This window comes from Schistocerca piceifrons, chromosome X (genome assembly GCF_021461385.2).
Source record: "Schistocerca piceifrons isolate TAMUIC-IGC-003096 chromosome X, iqSchPice1.1, whole genome shotgun sequence".
In the NCBI taxonomy this organism is placed as follows: Eukaryota; Metazoa; Arthropoda; class Insecta; order Orthoptera; family Acrididae; genus Schistocerca; species Schistocerca piceifrons.
Window position 1 is genome coordinate 250,577,530 of NC_060149.1, and position 21,715 is coordinate 250,599,244.

Below are 21,715 nucleotides of genomic sequence, written 5' to 3' on the forward strand. Positions count from 1 at the left end.
GCATAGAGATTGTGAGCAACTACAAATACTAAGAAACTGTATTACAAATGAAATAATGCTGAACTTCAATGAAAGTCATCTCATTATCAGCACTAAGATAACCGCAGTAATGGATTTTAACCCCACAAGACAGATTTTGAAATTCAGTTGTGCACTGGAACTGATATTGCCATAAAAAAAAAAAAAAAAAAACTACTGGGTGGTTATAAGTTGTTTGGTTGGTTTGGGGGGATTTAAAGGGACCAGACTGCTATGGTCATTGGTCCCTTGTTCCAAACTTTCAAACACACACACAGAATAAAAAAAAATGAACAATGGAAAAGATGACAGATGACACAGGTCAAGGAAGACTTAGACAGAGACCAGACAAAAGAAATTAAAATCACACAGAGTGTGACAGTGGTTGGCCGACAAAAAGGGAAAGGCCAACCACCGAGAGACACATTAAAAACTCAGTCTAAAATTGTAGGTGAAAGGCCAGACTCAACTCATAAAAGGACAAGCACTTAGATTAAATGATAAAAGCCCCCTGCCTGAATAAAATGCAAAACTAAGCCTGTCATGGCAGTGTCATCTGTTAAAGGGGCAGGGAGCGTATCAGGCAGCGCAAATGTCTGCCTGACCACAGATAAAAGTGTACAGGCCAACAAAATGTGGACCAACGTCAAGGCCGCCCCACAGCGACAAAGAGGCGGGTCCTCACGATGCAGTAAATAACTATGTGTCAGCCAGATGTGGCCAATGCGGAGCCGACAAAGGACAACTGAGTCTCTGCAAGTGGCTCACATGGATGACCACCACCCAGTCATCGTCTCCTTGATACCATGGAGTTTATTGGGTGTGGGCAGATCGCGCCATTCAGCGTCCCAAAGTTCAAAAACTTTGCGGCGTAAGATCACTCGCAAATCAGTCTCCGGGAGGCCAATGTCCAGAGATGGTTTACTGGTGGCCTGTTTGGCCAGGCTGTCAACATGTTCATTGCCGGGTATCCCAACATTGCCCGGGGTCCACACAAAGACCACAGAGCGACCGCAGCGGGCAAGAATATGGAGGGACTGCTGGACAACCCTCACCAGACGAGAGCGAGGGAAGCACTGGTCGATAGCTTGTAAACTGCTCAGGGAGTCACTACAGATAACGAAGGACTCACCTGAGCAGGAGCGGACATACTCTAGGGCACGAAAGATGGCAACCAGCTCAGCAGTGAAAATGCTGCAGCCAGTCGGCAATGAATATTGTTCGTAATGGTCTCCTAGAGACAGAGCATAATCGACACGACCAGCAACCATCGAATCATGAGTGTCAACAACACCAGAGCCCTGATACGTGGCGAGGATGGAAAGAAAGCGGCGGCGGAAGGCCTCCGGATTGACTGAGTCCTTCGGGCCCTGTGCCAATTCGAGCTGAAGGCAAGGGCGGGGCATACACCATGGGGGTGTATGCAGAGGGGCCCGGAAAGGAGGTGGAAGAGGGAAAACCCAAAGCCCAGAGAGAAGCTCTCTGATGCAGACCGCGATCGTACAACCTGACCGGGCCCGACGTTCTGGGAGATGGACGACCGACTACGGGAACAGGAGATGATAATTAGGATGCTCAGGCAAACTACAAACATGTGTAGCATAAGTGGCCAGTAAACATTGGCGCCGTAACCACAATGGAGGGACCCCTGCCTCCACAAGTATGCTGTCCACAGGGCTAGTCTGGAAAGCACTGGTGGTAAGTCAGATTCCGCTGTGGAGGATTGGGTCCAGCACCCGCAATGCAGATGGGGATGCTGAACCATAAGCCAGGCTCCCATAATCCAGACGGGACTGGATTAATGCCTGGTAAGAGGGTAGAGCGGTCAGTGCCCAAGCTGGTATGGCTCAAGCATCGCAGAGCATTAAGATGCCACCAACACATCTGCTTAAGCTGCTGAAAAAGCGATGTGCCTCCACCACAGCAAGAAGTTTGCCGGCAAGATAAAGCTGCGGCTCCGGGTGAACTGTTCGTCGCCGGCAGAAATGCATAACGCAAGTCTTGGCAGCCGAAAACTGGAAGCCATGCACTACAGCCCAAGACTGCAGCTTACGGATAGCGCCCTGCAGCTGACGTTCAGCAGCTGCAATGACAATGGAGCTATAGTAGAGGCAGAAGTCGTCAGCATACAAAGACGCTGAGACAGACGTTCCCACCGCCGCAGCGGGCCCATTAATTGCAATTAAAAACAGGCAGACACTTAAAACAGATCCCTGTGGTACCCTGTTCTCCTGAACTCGGGAGGAACTATGGGAGGCCGTGACTTGCACGTGGAAGGTTTGGTGCGACAGAAAATTTCGGAAGAAAATCGGCAGTGGACCCTGAAGACTCCAACCATGAAGCGTAGAGAGGATGTGATGGCGCCATGTCGTATCATACGTCTTCCACATGTCGAAAAAGACAGCGACGAGGAGCTGACAGCGGGTAAAGGCCATACGGATGGCTGACTCCAGGCTCACCAAATTGTCGGCGGCAGAGCGACCTTTACGGAACCACCCTGAGATGGAGCCAGAAGGTCCCGAGACTCGAGCACCCAACTTAACCGCCGGCTCACCATGCGTTCGAGCAACTTGCACAGAATGTTGGTGAGGCTAATGGGGCGGTAGCTGTCCACCTCCAATGGGTTCTTGCCAGGTTTCAAAATGGGGATAACAATGCTTTCCCGCCATTGCAATGGAAACTCACCCTCGACCCACATTCGGTTGTAAAGATCGAGGAGGCGTCGCTGGCAGTCCACTGAGAGGTGTTTCAGCATCTGACAGTGGATGCAATCTGACCCAGGAGCTGTATCAGGGCAAGCGGCTAGGGCATTGTGGAATTCCCACTCAGTGAATGGGACATTGTAGGATTCAGGATGGTGGGTGTGAAATGAAAGGCTCCAATGTTCCAACTGTTCTTTAATGGAGCGGAAAGCCAGTGGGTAATTCACAGATGCGAAACTGAGAGCAAACTGGTCTGCTAAACGGTTGGCAAATATGTCGGAGTCAGTACAAATTTCCCCATTCAGTGACAGCGCAGGGACGCTGACAGGGGTCCGATAGCCACAGAGGCGTCTTATCTTTGCCCAGACCTGTGATGGAGAGAGATGGAGGCCAATGGTGGAAATATACCAGTCCCAGCACTCCTGCTTGTGTTGGCGAATGATGCGGCTGGCCCGCGCACGGAGCCGTTTAAAGGCGACGAGATTTTCTAAAGATGGATGCCGCTTGTGACGCTGGAGCACCCTCCATTGGACAGATGGTAAGAGGCTAGGGCTGCAGATCGAAAGGTTGATGGCGGAGTACGTGCCATGTGCCACAATGAAATGTGTGAAGGCACCATCGTTTAAAAGGGAGAGGTCGAGCTGTGCCAATTCGTTCTCAATGGTGGCACCTCGACCTGTTGCCACTGACCAACCCCACAGAGGGTTATGGGCGTTAAAGTCGCCCAGTAACAGGAAAGGTGGCGGCGATTGGGCTATCGGCGCCACCAGGACATGCTGCGAGACATCATCATCCGGTGGAAGATAGAGACTGCAGACGGTAACAGCCTGTGGCGTCCACACCCGAACAGCGACAGCCTCTAAAGGTGTTTGTAGAGGAACAGACTCGCTGTGAAGAGAGTGAAGGTCATAGATGCAGACGCCACCAGACACCCTTTCATAAGCTGCCCAGTTCTTATAATAACCCCGATAGCCACGGAGGGTGGGGGTTTGCATTTCCAGAAACCAAGTTTCTTGAAGAGCAATGCAGAAGAAAGGGTGAAGGCTGAGAAGTTGTCGGAGCTCAGGAAGATGGTGGAAGAAGCCGCCACAGTTCCACTGTAGGATGATATTGTCAATGGCTGAGAAAGGCGTGAAGGGACTGGGGAGGCAGATTACGCCGCTGGGTCACCTGCTGCCTCTGATGGAGCACCTGTTCAAGTGCTACCCATTGCGTCTGAGGGACCGGGGAGATTGAGGTCCTCAGTGGATGCAAGGATCTCCACCTCATCCTCAGACACAGAGCTTTTAGGTAGCGGTGGAGTAGGTGCAACCGCAGGTGCCTTGGTCTTACGGGTCTTCAATGTCATTTTCTCTCGCTGTTCCTTTGGTTGCCGTTGCTGGGAGGGCTTATTGGAGTCAGTCTCCGGGACCAAAGATGATCGCGAAGCTCGACGACCAGCGGCCTGTGGCTTCTTCAGCCACTGGTGGGTGTCTACTGTGCCGCTGGTAGGAACCTGGGAAGGGAGTGACCCAAGGGATCCCTTCCGAGCGAGAGAAGCCGAAGAAGACTTACGCTTCTCCGGCTTAGAAGTGGGGACTGGTGTTCCTGGTGGTTGAGGGGGTGCTGCTCCCAAGGTAGGTGGTGTGGGAGCAACAGCAAGAGAAGTGGCCCCCATCGTCAAGGAGGCAGGTGAGGTCCTCTGACTCTGAGAGCTGACTGTATGTGGTGCAGCTGATGGAGCTGGAGCAGGAGTGACAGTGGCAGCATAAGATGATATCATGCGCACGGGATGAAGCCTCAGTGTAGGTCAGTCTATCCAGGGTCTTGTATTCCATTATTTTCTGTTCCTTCTGTAGTATCTTACAGTCCGGCAAGCAAGGGGAATGGTGCTCTCCGCAGTTGACACAGATGTGAGGCGGGGCACATGGAGTATCAGGATGGGATGGTCGACCACAATTGTGACATATGAGGCTGGAAGCACAGCGAGAAGACATATGGCCGGACTTCCAACACTTGAAGCACCGCATCGGGGGAGGGATGTATGACTTGGCATCACAACAGTACACCATCACCTTGACCTTCTCAGGTAATGTATCACCCTCGAAGGCCAAGATGAAGGCATCAGTGGCAACTTGGTGATCCCTCAGTTCCCGGTGGACGTGCTGGACGAAATGGACACCTCGTCGCTCTCAGACTGTAAAAGAAGATCTCTGTGGAAAATAATGGCCTGGACCATATTTAAGCTATTATGTGGGGTGATAGTAACAGAAACATCCCCCAGCTTCGAACAAGCAACCAAGGCTCATGACTGGGCAGAGGATGCTGTTTTTATTAAGACTGACCCTGACCGCATTTTGGACAAGCCCTCCACCTCCCCGAACTTGTCCTCTAAATATTCTACAAAGAACTGAGGCTTCACGGACACAAAGGATTCCCCCTCAGCTCTGGTACAGATGAGATGCCAGGGCGAATACGTTTCGCTGTCATTCATAGCCTTTCGTTCCTCCCATGGTGTGGCCAGGGAGGGGAACAATTTGGGGTCATACACATTAGCCTTAAAGTGAGCTTTTGAATGCTTAGAGACTGCTGGTGGCTGGCCACCAGTAAGAGAAGATGTGCCATGCTTCATTGCGTGTCATCCACCCTGATGCCACCTACTCCGACCAAGGGCCCTCCCCACGGTTGCCACCCAGCCATGGCAAAGGCCACCTGGCAGGATGGCCATTGCTGCGAGTCCAGATGCCCCAGGGAGATGGGCATCTACTCCTTGCCATACGTGGGGAGTTAATGGCGCAGGCATCAGTAGAGCGATCCCTGTGTTGTCAGGGGGCTACAACCAACAGGGTAAATGGTGGCCCCACCACAATGGACTGGCTACCATGCTGGATTTTAGGTGACATGTAGGCCATGGTCGCTGTCACTGCAGAAAGTGGCACTGCACAGTGCATAGCAGAAAGTGCACGCAGGAACGTATCCATGCCCAAGAGATGGAGAGCAGGCAGGACTGCAATGCAATGACGAATAAGCTGGCGAAAGTTCTCAATGCAAGATGGACACAATGCACCAAGTAAGGCGCCCTTCCCCAGTTGGCTCGCTCTTCGGAAAAATTTTGAGATATGGGGGTCAAACCCAACAGGGGACCATCACATAAGGTCGAAACGATTGAGACTCCTTTTAGTCACCTCTTACGACGGGCAGGAATACTGTGGGCCTATTCTAACACCCGAACCCACAGGGGGGCCGGGTGGTTATAATTAAACTTTCTATATTTAACACATTATAACATGGCAACTAATTACTGTATGAGAACCAAACTTGGTAGCATTAATTTCAAGGACATGGGGAAGAGAAGTAATGCAGAATTAATTCAATTGAAAGTATTTATGCTGGCTACCTCTCTTGATATGCTGCTGCACTTCACATCAGCAAATGTGTAGATGTTCCCTGGTAAACCTTGTCCTTCAGGTAACCCCACAACCAGAAATCACAAGGAGTGAGATCAGGTGATCATGCTAGCCAAGCATTTGGAAATGATTGGCTGATAATTTGATCGTTTCAAATTGTGTTTCGGAGAGGCAGGTGAACTTCACGAGCTATGTGTGGTGGGAGCCTAACTTGAATGAAAACTGTTGAGTAAATGTGTCTCTCTCCTGTAGGGTGGGTATGACATGTTGGTGAGGCACATCCCAGTAATGTTGGCACATCTTTGGTCCTTGAGCATCAATCTGTTCAAAAAAGAATGGGCCAGTGGTGAATGTAACCGTAATGCCACACCACACGGTGACACATTCACCATACAGAGGAACTTCCTGCACAGAGGCTGGAGGTGAAGATCCCCACACTTGGCAATTCTGTGTGTTCACCTCACCTGTCAGAGAAAAATGAGCTTCATCTGTCCATATGATGGACAGTTCTTGCGAGAAAGTGGAGAGCAATGTTAACATGTTATTGTGCATCCTGTGGTGCAAGTTGCTATGTGATATGTATCTTGTATGGCTCCCATGTGAGAATGATTCGAAGTACCTTCCATACGGTGTATCATGGGATGTTCACCTGTCATGACACAGCACGTGCACTGCCTGATGATCGAGAATTGTGTACAGCATTGTCTGCCATAGCAACAGTAATTTCATCAACCACCTGTGTTGCAACTGGTCATCAGCCTCTTCCTGGAGTGACACCCATTTCTCCAGTTGATTCAAACTTCTTCATCATGCTCCGTGCAGGGAGTGACACCCATTTCTCCAGTTGATTCGAACTTCTTCATCATGCTCCGTGCAGCAGGTGGAGAAAGAGGACCCTTCTGTAATCCTTTCAGCCAGGTATATTCTCAAAGTACAGCTACAGCATTACTGTTGTTTTGATAATAGAGCTTCACCAATAATGCCCTGCTCCTTTTGTCCAAGCTCATGTTGATACACTGTGATTGGTCACATGTGTGAGACTATGAATCATGATGACTGATCATGGCACCTGGTGGCCATAGTTGAAACCAGACTGTGGCGCTGTGACTCATGGAAGTAATGCGCCCCATACTTTGGACATTAATGCTACCAAGTTTGGTACTCATACAGTAATTATTTTCTGTGTTATAACAAGTTAAATAGGGAAAGTTTAATTATAGCCACCTGGTACATAAAAATTCTGGGAATAACAATGGTGGGATACGCATGTTCACTCTTTGGCAAGCAAACTGGCTTAAAATATATTTTCACTCAAATATTTAAACAAATACCCATGTACTACAGTCTGCTTATCATATGTCAATGTGTTCTAGTATAAACTACAGAATAGAAGTATTCAATGCCACAACACAAGCAAATCTTCATAAGCTTTTAAAGTTACAGAAAAAGGCTGTAAGAATAATTTGTGGTGCAAAACCAAGAGACTCATATTGTGTCCTTCCCTGAAGTTGGTATATTAACTTTATAAATATGTACACTGATCAGCCAGAACATTATGACCACCTACCTAACACCCCGTATGGTCGCCTTTGGCACATGTAACAGGTGCAACGCATCATGACATGGAAGCAATGAGCCATTGGTGGGTCACTGGAGGGAGTTGCCACCACATATGCACACCCACAAGTCACCCAATTCCCAGGGGGTGGGGGGGTTCTATGAGCTCTGATACCTCATTTAACCACATCCCATATATACTCAGTCAGGTTCAGATTTGGCTAGTTAGGGGGCCAGCACAACAATTGGCACTCATCACTGTGTTCCTTGAAACACTCCATCACACTCCCAGTGTTGTGACATGATGCATTATCTTGTTGAAAAGTGCCTCTACCATTGGGAAACATGATTGTCATGAAGGGGTGCATGTGTGCAACCAGTGTACGATACTCCTTGGCCATCAGGGTGCCTTGCACGAGCTCCACTGGACCTATGGATGCCCATGTGGATGTTCTACAGAGCATAATGGAGCTGCTGCCAGCTTGTCTGCATCCCACAGTACAGGTATCAAGGAGCTGTTCCCCTGGAGGATGACAGATTTGCGCCCTCCCATCAACATGATGAATGTGTCAGAATTCATCAGACCATGCAATGTTCTGCCAGTGCACTAATTTTCGGTGCCAATGGTCACATGCCCATTTGAGTTGCAGTTGATAATGTCATGGTGTCAGCATCGCCACATGCATGGGTGATCAGCTGCGGTGGCCCATCATTAAATGTGTTTGGTGCACTGTGTGTTCAGAGAAACTCACACTCTGCCCAGAATTAAAGTCTGATGTTTGTTCTGCCAGTTTGCCACCTGTCCTGTTTTACCAGTCTACCCAGACTACAATGTTCGACATCTGTACTACTGGGGGTGGCTGCCCAACCCTATGATGTCTAGACTTGGTTTCGCCACATGTTGAAGACACTCACCACAGCACTCCTTGAACACCCAACAAGTCGTGTAGTTTCTGAAATGCTCAACTCGAGCCTCCGGGCCATCACTATCTGAATTGGTCAAACTCATTCAGATTATGCACCTTCTCCATCCTACATACACTGATACTACAATGCACCATGAGTGTGTCTGAATAGCAGTCATTCCTCACCAGGTGACGCTTCTATTGCCTGGATGGGTTTATATTGGTAGTAGGTCGGTGATCATAATGTTCTGGTTGATCAATGTATATTTTTAAACTGATTATGTTGCCCAAGCACTTAATCTAAATGTAAACTCTGACCTGAACAAACAGAATAGCAGAAACATAGATCAGTTTCATCCAATAAGCCACTGAACTGCACTTTATCAGAGAAATGTACTATATGCAGGATTGGCACTTGTCAATTCATTAGAGACTTCAGTAAATCACTCCCCACTCCAAAATTTAAAGCCAAACCAAAAATAATATTTATTGCTAGCCCACATTAACCACTAGATGAGTATTTCTGTTTTGCACAGAATAAAGACAATTTCTTATAGGCTTCATTATGTATGTTTAGCATCATTTAACATAAATGCTTTATCATCCAGTTTCAAATTATTTCTTAACTAACTAATCTAAAATAGATCTTAGTTGAAATCAAACATGAAAACTCCAGGTTGGAATATCAACAATATAAGGAAAAGATAGATTGCTGCTCACCATAAAGGTAATACATTGAGTTGCAGACAGACACAATAAATGAACATTATCTTCCTGCCAAAGCCTCTACATACCACACACACACACACACACACACACACACACACACACACAATATTTTTTTTTTTTTTTTTTTTTTTTTTTTTTTAAAGGCTTTGGTTTAAAGTGTCGTTTCATTATGCCTGACCTCTCTGCAACAGAACATGACATATACAGTGACTAGTAATCTATCTTCTCCTTATATTGTTGATACAGATCTTAGCTGCTAAGGGGAAATGCTCTCTCCCTTCAAATAAAGCCTGATCTATAACTAAATTACTTGTAGACCTGTGCCCTACTGTCTCACAGTTTGTTTTAAGAAATGCACATATGTGTAGCCTTTTATTATGAACTGACAAATTCAGCAGAATAATCCTTGTATCGTATGAAGCTGACTAAAGTTCTTGTCATTATTATAATTATAATTGTTATTGAAGGGAACCCGTTATCCACTGTCACATTTCTAAATGATGAAAGCATTTTGAAAAATCACTGTAGGTTGTCTGTTTTATCATGGAAGATGCCTTTATTGCATTACTGGCCAGTTTCAGTCTTTCAGCAATTTCAAATTATAATGTTAGTGATGGGCGTGTCACAACTTTAACCAGTTTCATGCTATGTGGACACATACATGCAATAGCTCATATATGTAAAACATGTTTGTTTTGAGAGTTCTCTGTAAAGTGATCGTAACCACAGTATTAACTCATTCCATAGAATTTCTGGGAGCGCTGTGACTAAACTCTTGTTAATATTTCAATGGCTTGTATGAATCATCTGCTACGTATTTTTAAGTACACTAAAGATAGCAAAAAATTATAAAATTATTCAATTTAAAAAAGTAAAAATTGAAACAATTGTTATTGAAACTTTCTTATTAATGCATTTCAGGCAATGCCCATCTTCAGAGTATCTGTCGGAAAACATCACAGCTGCCATACCAGTGCAAATTATGTATGACACATACAGGTTCATCAACAAACAAGTCTACATACCACAGAAAAACCTTACTTCAGAATATCATGTCAAATATTATGTACTGTAATATGGTGCTCAATTGAAGTGCTATGCCATTACAAAATTAGCTATCATAATATACCACTAGCTAGTTATATTGTAGGGGTGCTGGGACATTATGTCAAATTTTGATGGACAGTTGTTAGCAAAATCAACTATAAAACCATAAAATAACTGTAAACCATGGCAAATGTTTTTTTTTCCTTTATGAAAACTAAGAATCATAAAAGTGCGAAAGATCACATTCAAACAAACATTCATCAACTAATACATGTAGTATGAGCAAGGGATGATTGGGGTGGGAAGGGAAGTGAAGGCAAGGAAAGGAGGACAAGAGAGACAGAGTGGGATGAGTATAAAATAATTGCAGGTTATATAAATGTCAGCAGGCATTGGCAAACTTAAAATATGGAAGGGAGACCAACTGTAAGTATATTAGATGTTGCAAAAACACATAATAAGGGAAAAGTGAAATTTCTTTATAGTGCATAAACACGTTATTAAATTATTGCAGCTGTATATATGTGAGCAGGTAATGTATTCCATATAATATTAATTACAGGGAGGAGATTAGTGTTTAACGTCTCATTGACAATGAGGTCATTAGAGACGGAGCACAAGCTCAGATTAGAGAAGGATGGGCCAGGAAATCGGCTGTGCCCTTTCACGGAAACCATCCCGGCATTTGCCTGAAGCGATTTAGGGAAATCAAAGAAAACCTAAATCAGGATGGTCAGACGTGAGTTTGAACCATCATCCTCCCAAATGCAAGTCGAGTGTGCTAACCACTGTGCCACCTCGCTCGGTAATATTATTTACAATCGATGAGTAAGTCGGAATTTGAAAAAGCATGGGTGGATACACACTGGAATGGGTAGGAGGATTGTGGAGAAGCATAGGGCACTCAGAAAATTTATCTTTATTGACTTATAATGCAACTGCACTAACAAAATCATAGTACAATAAAATATCTTAAAATTTACAAACACCAAAAATGCAATGAAGAGCACCAATAGTGTTCACCAGGCCTTAGAAGAGATCATGTACAGCACCATTAAATGTAGGAAAATGACATGCATTTGAATACGCCATGAATAGCAATAAAATTATAGTACTGTTTTTCATATTTACTAAGAAATCATCTATTCTGTCAGTGGTTAAAGAACACCATGTCAGTTTATTATTACAATGATTACTTGCGGGATGCACAGGGGGGAGGAGGGGGGGGGGGGGAGGAAGGAAAAAAGGTGGAGTTGATTGTGCATGATTAAATGAAAAGTGACCATGCATGATCAAAGGAAGACATAAATTGACAATAAATTAAACTTAAGCTATGGGAGGAAAGGGGAGAGGGGGACTTAGGGCAGGGAGGCACATGAAACAGGGGCAGAAGGGAATGGTACCTTCATTTGATCGTGGAACCACAGGCCAGACAGACACCATTTTACTGTTCCTGGTACTGGTGACTGCGAATGCCAACACTAACAAGTAAATGTAGATGCCATCTTATAATGACTGGTATTGATAGTCATTAGGTGCTGGCCGCAGTAATATGGTCTTTTTGAAACCAGTCTGCCCTGTGGTTTTGCAGTCAGGTGAAGGCTTTCTGTTTGCTCCCTGTATTTGGATATTGTTTACTGTTGTGTATAATTAATGACTTATTTTTTTATCTTCATGGAGTATCAATGAAATGTTGTATGTGTTTGCATATTCAGCCAAGCATGAGATTGTTTGTAATGTTTGAATTCTTTGAGATAATATGTAATATATATATTGGCTATCTAACAAATTACCAGATGAAAGCAGGCTTGCTATTAATTCATAAAGTACACTGCTATAAAAATTGCAGTTATGCATTAGGACATGTGGTCCGCAGTCTTATCATAATATTGTGATATTATCTCCTATGGCTTTGAACACCTCATCACCCCAAGCCCTCACCCTCACCCCTTTATTTCCTATTTAGCTTAGTTCTTCCCTTGCCCATGCCTGCTCACCTTTTCATTACTCATGCAAAATCCAACGCATCCCCACCCCCACCCTAATGCACTGTGTGATTAGGTCAAATCTGCCAAGGAAACCAAGACCTGATACGATTCAACCAACCCATGTGGTCTAGCACATTGAACAACTTTCATTCTGTGGTGTAACAATGAGTAAGATGAGTAGAGTCTAAACTGGCCAAGGAATCAGACCGCTCTTCTAGCCAACCAGGAAAATTAAAGAAACATGATCTGTCAAAAATACTCTCAGTCTCAGAGTACTGGAGATTTATAACATTCTTTGCAAGTGCAGCATCTGTTATGTAGGGGAGTCTATACAGACTGTTGATAATTGCTGTGTTGAACATTGCCACCTTAAATACAGGAACACTAAAAACAGCAGTTCCCAAGAACAGTCTAATGAAGAAACAGAAGACTGTCTGTACAGACAAGGATTCAGGCACATTATTCCAACTGTTGGGTGTCTGCAATTAGGGAAGCAGTAGAAATTAGACTGTATGGCTGCAACTTCAAGAGACACTGGTAAAGCACTTAGCAATTTATTTATTTGTTTACTGTCTTTTTGAGGCTTAGCTAGATACAAGAACAGATCAAATGCCACACATAATTTAATATATATGAATATAAACATATTTAAAAAAAAATTCAAATTAGGTAGTATAACTAAAGCAATTCACTTGAGAAAGAAATATTGCAGAGGAAAACTTTATATATTTCTATATCTACACACATACTCTGCAAGCCACCATGTGGAGTGTGGCAGAGGGTATATTGGACCACTACTAGTCATTTTGTTTTCTTGGAGTTTTCAAATTGACATGGCTTGAAAACCAAGATATTATTCATTTCCTTTCCTGTTCCAGTCACACATAGAGAGAGGGGAAAATGACTGTCTAAATGCCTCCATATGAGCCCTAATTTCTCTCACCTTATCCATGTGGACCTTACATTAAATGTACATTAGTGGCAGTAAAATCGTTCTGCAGTCAGCTTCAAATGCCAATTCTCTAAATTTTCCCAACAGTGTTCCTCAAAACAAACATTGCTCTCCCTCCAGGGATTCCCATTTGAGTTCCCAAAGCATCTCCATAGCACTTGCACACTGTTAAAAACTACCAGTAACAAATCTAGCAGCCCACCTCTGAATTGTTTCAGCGTTTTCCTTTAATCCTGGTGGGGATCCCAAACACTCTAGCAGTACTCAAGTATGTGTTGCACTAGTGTCCTATGTGCAGAGTCCTTTACTGATGAACTACACTTTTCCAAAACTCTCCCAATAAACCAAAGTCAACCGTTAATACCTTATGTACTACTACCCTTACATCCCCGTTCCATTTCATATTGCTTTGCTACATTATGCCGAGATATTTAAACACTATAACTGTAATGCTATATTTTGAACATAACACAATTGTTTTTCCAACTCACCTGCATTACATATGTTTTTCTACATTAGAGCTAGCTGCCATTCATCACACCAACTAGAAACTTTGTCTAATTTGTCTTGTATCCTCCTAAGGTCACTCAACAAAGACACCTTCCCATACACCACAGCATCATCAATAAACAGCTGCAAATTGCTGTTCACCTTGTCTGTCAGATCATTTACATACACAGAGAATAATAGCAGTCCTATCACACTTCCATGGGGCACTCCTGATGACACCCCTGTCTCTGATGAATACTCGCCATCGTTGACAATGTACTGGGTTCTGTTACTTAAGAAGTCTTCAAACCACTCATATATCTGCATACCTATTCTGTATGATATTCATCATCTGATATGAGTGATAGTGCTGCAAGCTATGTTGGACAGCAACACAAATATAGCCTACGAATGCAGAGAACGTCACCTTAGCATATGCCGTATGGTGATGGAGGCTGTTATGAAAAGCTTTGGATTTTATACAAATTTGATGTGACAAGTTAACAGAACTTTTTGGCCATGTGAGTAAAGTTATTGTGTAAAACTAATAGCTCAGCATCTTACAAAAACTCTTCAGAGACCTTGGAAGTCTTAGACTTACATGTCAATATATTTACTCCCTAATAATACTTGTTGTTAACAATAGGGGTAAATTTACTATGTTCAGTGAAATGAACTTGCAAAATACTGGAAGTAAAAATAATGTCCATGTTGACTGTGCATCTCTGCCTATGATTCATAATGGAATTTCACATTCTGATACAAAAGTCTGTAACAGGTTGCTGCTAGACATCAGGCAGAAAACTGGAAATCCTAAGATATTAAAGAAATACAATGTAAAAAATTATCTTATTAGCTTCTCCTTCTATAATTAATTATAACAAGCATAATGTTTTGACTCAAGGATGTATATGCTGTTTAACACTAAGGTTCGATTTAAATAGAATTTTAATGTTAGTGTTATATGTAAGGCTGACAGTACTCTTTGTACAATTATGAAATGCTTTGTATAAAGCATATGATAAAAACAGAACGTGAACAAAAAACTATTTTTAGCTTTCAGGACCATTCATTCCATCCTCTGGGAAGATGGATATGGTTTGCAAGATTGGGAGTGAGGGAGACATCACTTAGACCACTCGTGTAGAACACTTGGGTGACTCATTCATGAGTACTGCTTCAGCGTTTGAGATCCTCACCAGGTCAGATTAAGCCAATACGTTCAAGTGACTGAGAGGTGGATTGCTAGATAGGTTACCAGTAGGTTCAAACAATGTGCAAGTATTATGAATAAGTTTGGCAAACTCATATGAGAATACCTGGAGGAAAGACGATGTTCTTTTTGTAGTACACTAATGAGAAAATTTAGAAGATATAAGAAATCAGAGCTCTTATGGGGACATATTGATAGTCTTTCTTATCTTACTCTATTTGCGAGGGGGACAGGAAAGGAAATGATTTATATACAAGGTACTCTCCACCATGCACCATACACATGCATATTACGGACGGATACCGTACACAAACTGGAAAAATGCAAGGGGCATTCCACTACGTATCTTTTACCATCTCTGATCCGTTTTTCCGCATTTGTTACTACTGGTATGGGTGCAAAAACAAATTTGTACTGCCAACATCTGAGTGGTAGTACATTAATAAGCTGCACTTAATATGTTAAAAAGCATTTAGAGACATTGTTCTGAAGGCATAATATATGTTATACTATAAATCACTCTGCCATTCAACTAATAATTCTTAATCAATTGGTGTAAGTCCATCACGTAAGACCCTTATCTGTGTAACTATGACAACGCTACGGATTAATATGTCACCATAATCGAGATTATTCACATTCGAGCCTTGTTTGTACATTTAATTCTCATAATGGAGGCTTCATTCAAGCAATCTGTATTGACTTGACGGTCAAAATAACAGCTGAGAGCAGGTCTGTATAAATGCTGTGGCCAACAGGTAATGACATCACTTATGTCAATTGAGCTGCTTACAGGTATACCTCCATGGCACTTAACCTTGAGGTTGCCACTCACTCACTCACTCACTCACACACTCGCTATACTGACGGGCCTGCCTTGGCCAGAGGTAAGGAGTTTAAGCTGGTTGAGCTGTTCCTCCTGAAGTCCTCTCTGTTGGGAATGTTTTTTCTTCATGTGTTGGATTGGCCTCTGGTTTCTGTGGATGCAGGAATTTATCTGCTGGCTGATTCCAGCGGCTTCTTGTTCTTGTTCTTCTTCTTCTTCTTCTTACTGCTTCCTGGCTGCCCGAATTCTATTTTCTTCAGGCAGGAGAAGTCCACTGGCGGCGTCTGTTGCTGGATGTACAAGACTGCTTGCTCAGTCATGTACAGCCAGTCCTCATCAGTGAAGATCAGGTGTTTGTTTATTAGCTCCAGATCTCCACGCCTGACGAGTTCCCTCCCGTTCAGCTTCTGGTTCAAGGGTTTGCACCCCCAGTGGAACGGATAAGGTTTATGAGGAAGGGGAGGGATGTTATCTACCGTGAAAGGGTAAGGATGATCATGATGGGGGTAACTACCGTCGCGCAGGGAATCTGTGATCTTGGTGAGCACCTCCCTCACACAGTTCTTGTTGATGAGGGGGAGGCACTCAAACAGCTCGTTTTCTTTTTTTCCCTTGGTCTCCATCGGCACTCGTTTCCGCAGAGACAGGAGTGATGACTGCTTCCGTGGGGGCCGTCTCCTTGTTGTTGGTGGTTTTCCCCGACTGCATGACCACCTCCCTAGCAACCTGCGTTGCCGTGTCGACCAGGGAGGTGGTCGTTTGTGTTGCTGTGTCTAGCCTTGTACTGGTGGGGTTGGTGCCGCGTCCGGCGTCATGCGGGACGCGAGATACAAGGCGACCCTTAGTTGAGTCACCTCCTGACGCATCTCTTCTAGTTCTGCTCTCAGGGCCGCTCTCTCCTCTGCCATGGCAGATTTGAGCATGGTGATTGTGTCCTCGTTGGCTTCCCGCAGCACTTGGCGGAAGGCGTCCACGTCATCTTGGTGGCGCAGCCCGCTTTCCCTACTAAGGTCGGAGGGCGGGGTGTCCACCTTTTCTTCATGTTGGGCCACCTCTACGTATGTGGTGGCCAACTTCCGCTGCTTCCACATCTTCAGATAGCTGCAGCTGCTCGCGTTTGCGGCGTGCGAGCCCCCGCAATTTATGCACACCACTGCAGTACCTCTTGGTTTGGTGCAGTTCCGTGTGTCGTGCGGTTGCCTGCACTTAACACACGCAACCATGCCGTCGCATTCCCTGGCTATATGTCCCAGCTTTTGGCACTTATAGCACTGTAATTGTGCCACAGGCTTCCACTTCTTCTTCTTGTTGCCACAACCGTTGCTCCTGACTGCATTTAGCAGGAGCTCAACAGCAGCAGCAATCTTGCCTCTTCCTCCATTCCTACTCCTCGGCATGGCGTTGGCTAGTGGCATTGGCGTGCATGAGCGACGGTAATGAAGTGAGCCGCAGAGAGTTGAGCCACGTGTGTCACGTGCATGCCATCGTTTACATCAGAGATATAGAATAGATGTGGTGCCATCTCGTTTAGAAGTTAAGAAACACTACGTATCGGCTGATTGGTAAGCTGTTGTAGGTGCCTGTACTTGTACTAGTTTATTAAACCATTGGTGTGCCACATTATTTATCTACAAAACTGAGACATAAAATAAAAAATCTGATTCAAAATATGCTATTGGTGCACTCACAGAAACAAAAGACTGATATATTTCACTGTAGTGGTTCCACGCTCGTACGTACTGACATTCTCTCAACGTATAAATTACATTCTGGTTTGAGTCCGAAGTGATGATTGCAACATAAATCAAAACTTCCTCTCTGATTTTGTTCTTAGTACACTGTAAATTAAAGTGTGAATTAATCGTTTCTGGGTGGTAACACCTTTAACTGCACCTGCAGCTTCAGTAGAGTGAGTTGAGTACCTCTGCAGATGCTGTTGGCGGTCCCAAGCCCGGATAAAGGAGGAGAGTTGGCCACTTAAGGAGGCCGTAAAATGGTGGATACAAATTACTTCGAGACTGTTTTTGTTAGGGAAAGTTAGAAGGAGCTATTGCAGGAAGCTTGGCTGCAGTACAGTTATAAAATTTAGAATTTAAAACAGCGACTAGCTGGAAGTATGGTTCAAAAAAGTTTATTTAAATCAACCATCACCGGTTTCAGATTTATTACAAATCCATCTTAGATGGCACCTACAGATTTTGTTATTTTCCCGCTAAGGCTTCGTTTCGTAGCCATAGATTTTGTGAACTTATTTTATTTATTTATTTATTTAGCTTATGGCATATAACACATCATATAGAAAAGACATAAAAATCATAAGACACAGAAATAAAGAGTAGTCACAGTGTGTAACATATTGTTGTAGATATAAAAGTGTTTAAAAGTAGTGTATATAACAAACAAAAGTTCACAAACAAACATCCAGATTTGTGACATAGTCTATTGCACTTTCAGTCGCGGTCAGAAACTCATTGGGGTCTCCTGCAAAACGTCTCAGAGGGCTGTCTTCCACGATGTGACGAATCGTCTGCCGGTCCGCACCGCAGTCACATCTCTGGGTGGTGATTTTACCCCACCTGTGGAGGCTGTCTGCACATCTGCTGTTATTTGTCCGAATTCGATTCAGGGTCGTCCAAGTTTTCCTTGGCAAATTGAATCCTGGTGGTTGGACATTGATGCATGGCATATTCTGCAGGTTTTGTGGCACAGATTCTCTCCACTGCATTTTCCAGAGGTTGCCATAATCTGGGTTGAGAGGATGCGCATTTTTTGCCTTTTTTAAAGACGGGTGTCTTGAGCGCAATCTGTTCATCTCCAGGGCAGGAACATCCTTATGGATTGGCAGTTTCTCGTTGTTCAGCACTTTTCCATACTCGCGTAAGAGAGCGTTCTCTCTGCGCAGGTCCGGTGGGGGAATGTTGCTCAGTATAGGTAGCCAGTGTAAAGGCGTTGGCTTTATTGTTCCTGATATCATCCTCATTGTGTAGTTTAGTTGAGCATCGATCAAGCCTGTGTGTTTACTGTTAAGCCATACCGGTGCGGCATATTCTGCTGTTGTGTAGACAAGTCCCAGAGCCGAAGATCTCAGTACAGCCGCGGAAGAGCCCCACGTGGTCCCACATAGCTTCTGTATGATATTATTTCGAGTTTTAAGTTTTGCGGCTGTATTACGTAGGTGTTCCTTGAATGTTAGGGTTCTGTCAAAGGTGACGCCTAGATATCTGGGGTAATTATTATGGTTTAGCTGCCTGTTTTCGAAATGAACGTTGAGCTTTCTTTTTGCTTGGGCATTGTCGAGATGAAAGCATGTCATCTCCATTTTTGTCGCGTTTGGCCGTAATCTCCACCTTCGGAAGTAATCTCTCAGCTTTGTTAGATCCGCAGTTAATGTGTTTTCCGTTGCCTCCATTGATCTGCTTCTTGCAGCTATTGCCCAGTCGTCGGCATATCCGAATTTTTGAGAAGTGGTTTCAGGTAAGTCAGATATGTAGAGGTTAAACATCAATGGCGCCAGAACGGAGCCTTGTGGTAAACCATTGTTGAGCTTCATTTGGTCACTTTTTAAGTCACCCATTATGACTCTGAAACTTCTATCTGTGAGCATGTTATCAATGAGGTTGGCCAGCTTATTACATGGTATGACCCGCAGCAACTTAAATATCAGGCCTTGTTGCCAAACAGTATCATAAGCGGCTGATAAGTCAATAAAGGCTACTGATGTTTTGAGTTTTTTCTGAAAGCTCGCCTCTATATGAGTTGCTAGGGAGAGGATCTGGTCGGTGCAACTGTGGTTGGGTCGAAAACCTGCCTGTTCAATCGGTACCACTTCAAGAATTTTTCCGCCTATTCTATTGTAGATGATACGTTCCAACAGCTTATAGACCCAGTTCAGCAGAGCGATAGGGCGGTAGTTTTGGGGCATGTCATTAGGTTTGCCTGGCTTTAGTATCGCTATAATCTTTGCTCGTTTAAGCTGGTGCGGGATATTACCCAATTCTAAAATATCTGTTAAGAAGTTTGCGAGCCATGTTCTAGTATATTTTCCACAGTGAAGTAGGAATTCCAGGTGGATGCCATCGAAGCCGGGAGCCTTGCCACTTTTGATTTTTGACAAGGCTGCTGCAACTTCTTCCGCTGTGATAGGCTGGGAAAATTCGGAGGTAGGCGATGCCCTTTGTTTTAAGAATCTTAATTCACGTTTGACGGTCGTGGTGTGTGTTCTGTCCCTTGGTGCTCTTGAGGTTCTAACTATGTGTGCAGCCACATTGTTAGGGGTTATCGGGTGGGTGTCTTTTATATTACGTTTACTGCCTCCCAGGTTACGGAGTAGGGTCCATGCTTGCCTACTGGATTTAGTGAAATCTAGATTCTCCACGGTGTCCATCCATTTTTCCCGTCGAGCTGCGTCTAAGCTGTGCAACAGTTCGTCCGCAATTTCTTGGTTGTTGGTTTCTGTAAATTCCTGGTACAGGTCTTCGCATCCCTCATTCCAGCCAGGGATGTACTCTTTCCGGTAGCCTCTGGGTAGATTCCTCTTAGCCGTGGCGATGACTGCTCCCACAAATCTGTCATAGTTGTCCCTAGTCGGGGGTATCCAACCTAGACACTTGTCAAGGTTTTCTGCAAAGGAGGCCCAGTCTGCCTTCTGGAAATTCCATCGTTGGCGAGGAAAGGATTTTATGATTGGGATGTTAATTCCGACTTTTAAGATAACAGGGCGATGCTGGCTATGTGGGAAATCAGACAGGACTTCACGAGTTGCGGCTAGCGGTTGGTTGTTTTTGTTTTTAGTGACAAAACATAAATCAGGGTTATAATCTCGTCTCCATGCTGCTGATCGAAATGTTCCGCGGTCCTTGGCGTCAAAAATCAGGTGGGTGTTGGTCTCCTCACTCCAGCTCATCAGGGATTCACCGTTCTGGTCGTTTCGTGCGTGCTTCCAGTTCTCATGGTGACTATTAAAGTCTCCTACGTAGATAGCAGGGTGGGGATATTCTTGGAGTACTTCTGGAGGCCATGGACAGCCGGGAGGCTTATAGATGTTAACTATAGTGGTCTCGCCAATTTTGACAGCAACTTCACGTATGTTGTTGTCTGTAGATATCTTACACAGGGAAGCATTTTCTATCTTATTTCGTATGTAGGTTGCCACGCCGTAATTGTGGTGATAGGTGGCTCCCAGTATCTCGAATCCAGGGATTTTTCCTCTAGAGGCCAGCTGATCTATGTTTTCCGCATGAGTCTCTTGTATCGCGACTACGTCGATTTTGTTCTGAGTGAGAACTCTCTGGAGAAATTCACATTTGCTCCTACTTATGCCTTCAATGTTTAGGTGGCAGACTCGGAGGCACGGTCCGAGTGCTCTAGTCAATTCTTCATCGTTCATTTGGTCGGTATCATTCATGATGTGTTTACCAGGAGATCCAGCACAGGATTATCTGGATTATCTGGTTGCCTTTAGTGCTAGTTCATTTAGCGTTACCCAGGGTGCACGTGTAGTATTCTACTACGGACGTGAACTAGCCTTACACCCCTTTTTGTGAACTAATAAAAAAAAAAAAAATCTCTGCCCAGTTAACCGAATTTTAAACAGAAAACTTGTAATTTTGTGAACTAAGATTACAAGTTTTCTGTTTAAAATTTCGTTAACTGGGCAGAGATTTTTTTTTCAACCTTCATATAAACAAGTGCAGTGATATTAAGTTAAGTGAAGCATCAAATGTGCCAAAAACTTGTGTAAACCAGGTAAGATTTCGACAAATTTCATGTCTTATTTACTTTACGGTGGTCTTGTATGTTTCTATTACGGTTAAAAAAAAAAAAAGCATCTCTCGTAAGTTTACTAATTTAAAACAAAAAAGTAATGACTATAAAACGAGATGTAGCAGGAAAGGAATAAAATC

At 44.2% G+C, this 21,715-nt stretch overlaps 1 protein-coding gene across 1 annotated transcript; it reads right to left on the reverse strand.

Moving 5' to 3' along the window:
* Positions 1–16,585: 16,585 nt before the first annotated feature.
* Positions 16,586–17,209, reverse strand: LOC124722291. The gene has a single exon (XM_047247476.1). It carries the CDS (start codon positions 17,207–17,209, stop codon positions 16,586–16,588), a length of 624 nt encoding a protein of 207 aa, XP_047103432.1.
* Positions 17,210–21,715: the final 4,506 nt, after the last annotated feature.

What these genes read in the sequence shown, in the direction of transcription:
- LOC124722291 (XM_047247476.1), bottom strand. Translation starts at nt 17,209, where the DNA reads ATGCCGAGGAGTAGGAATGGAGGAAGAGGCAAGATTGCTGCTGCTGTT.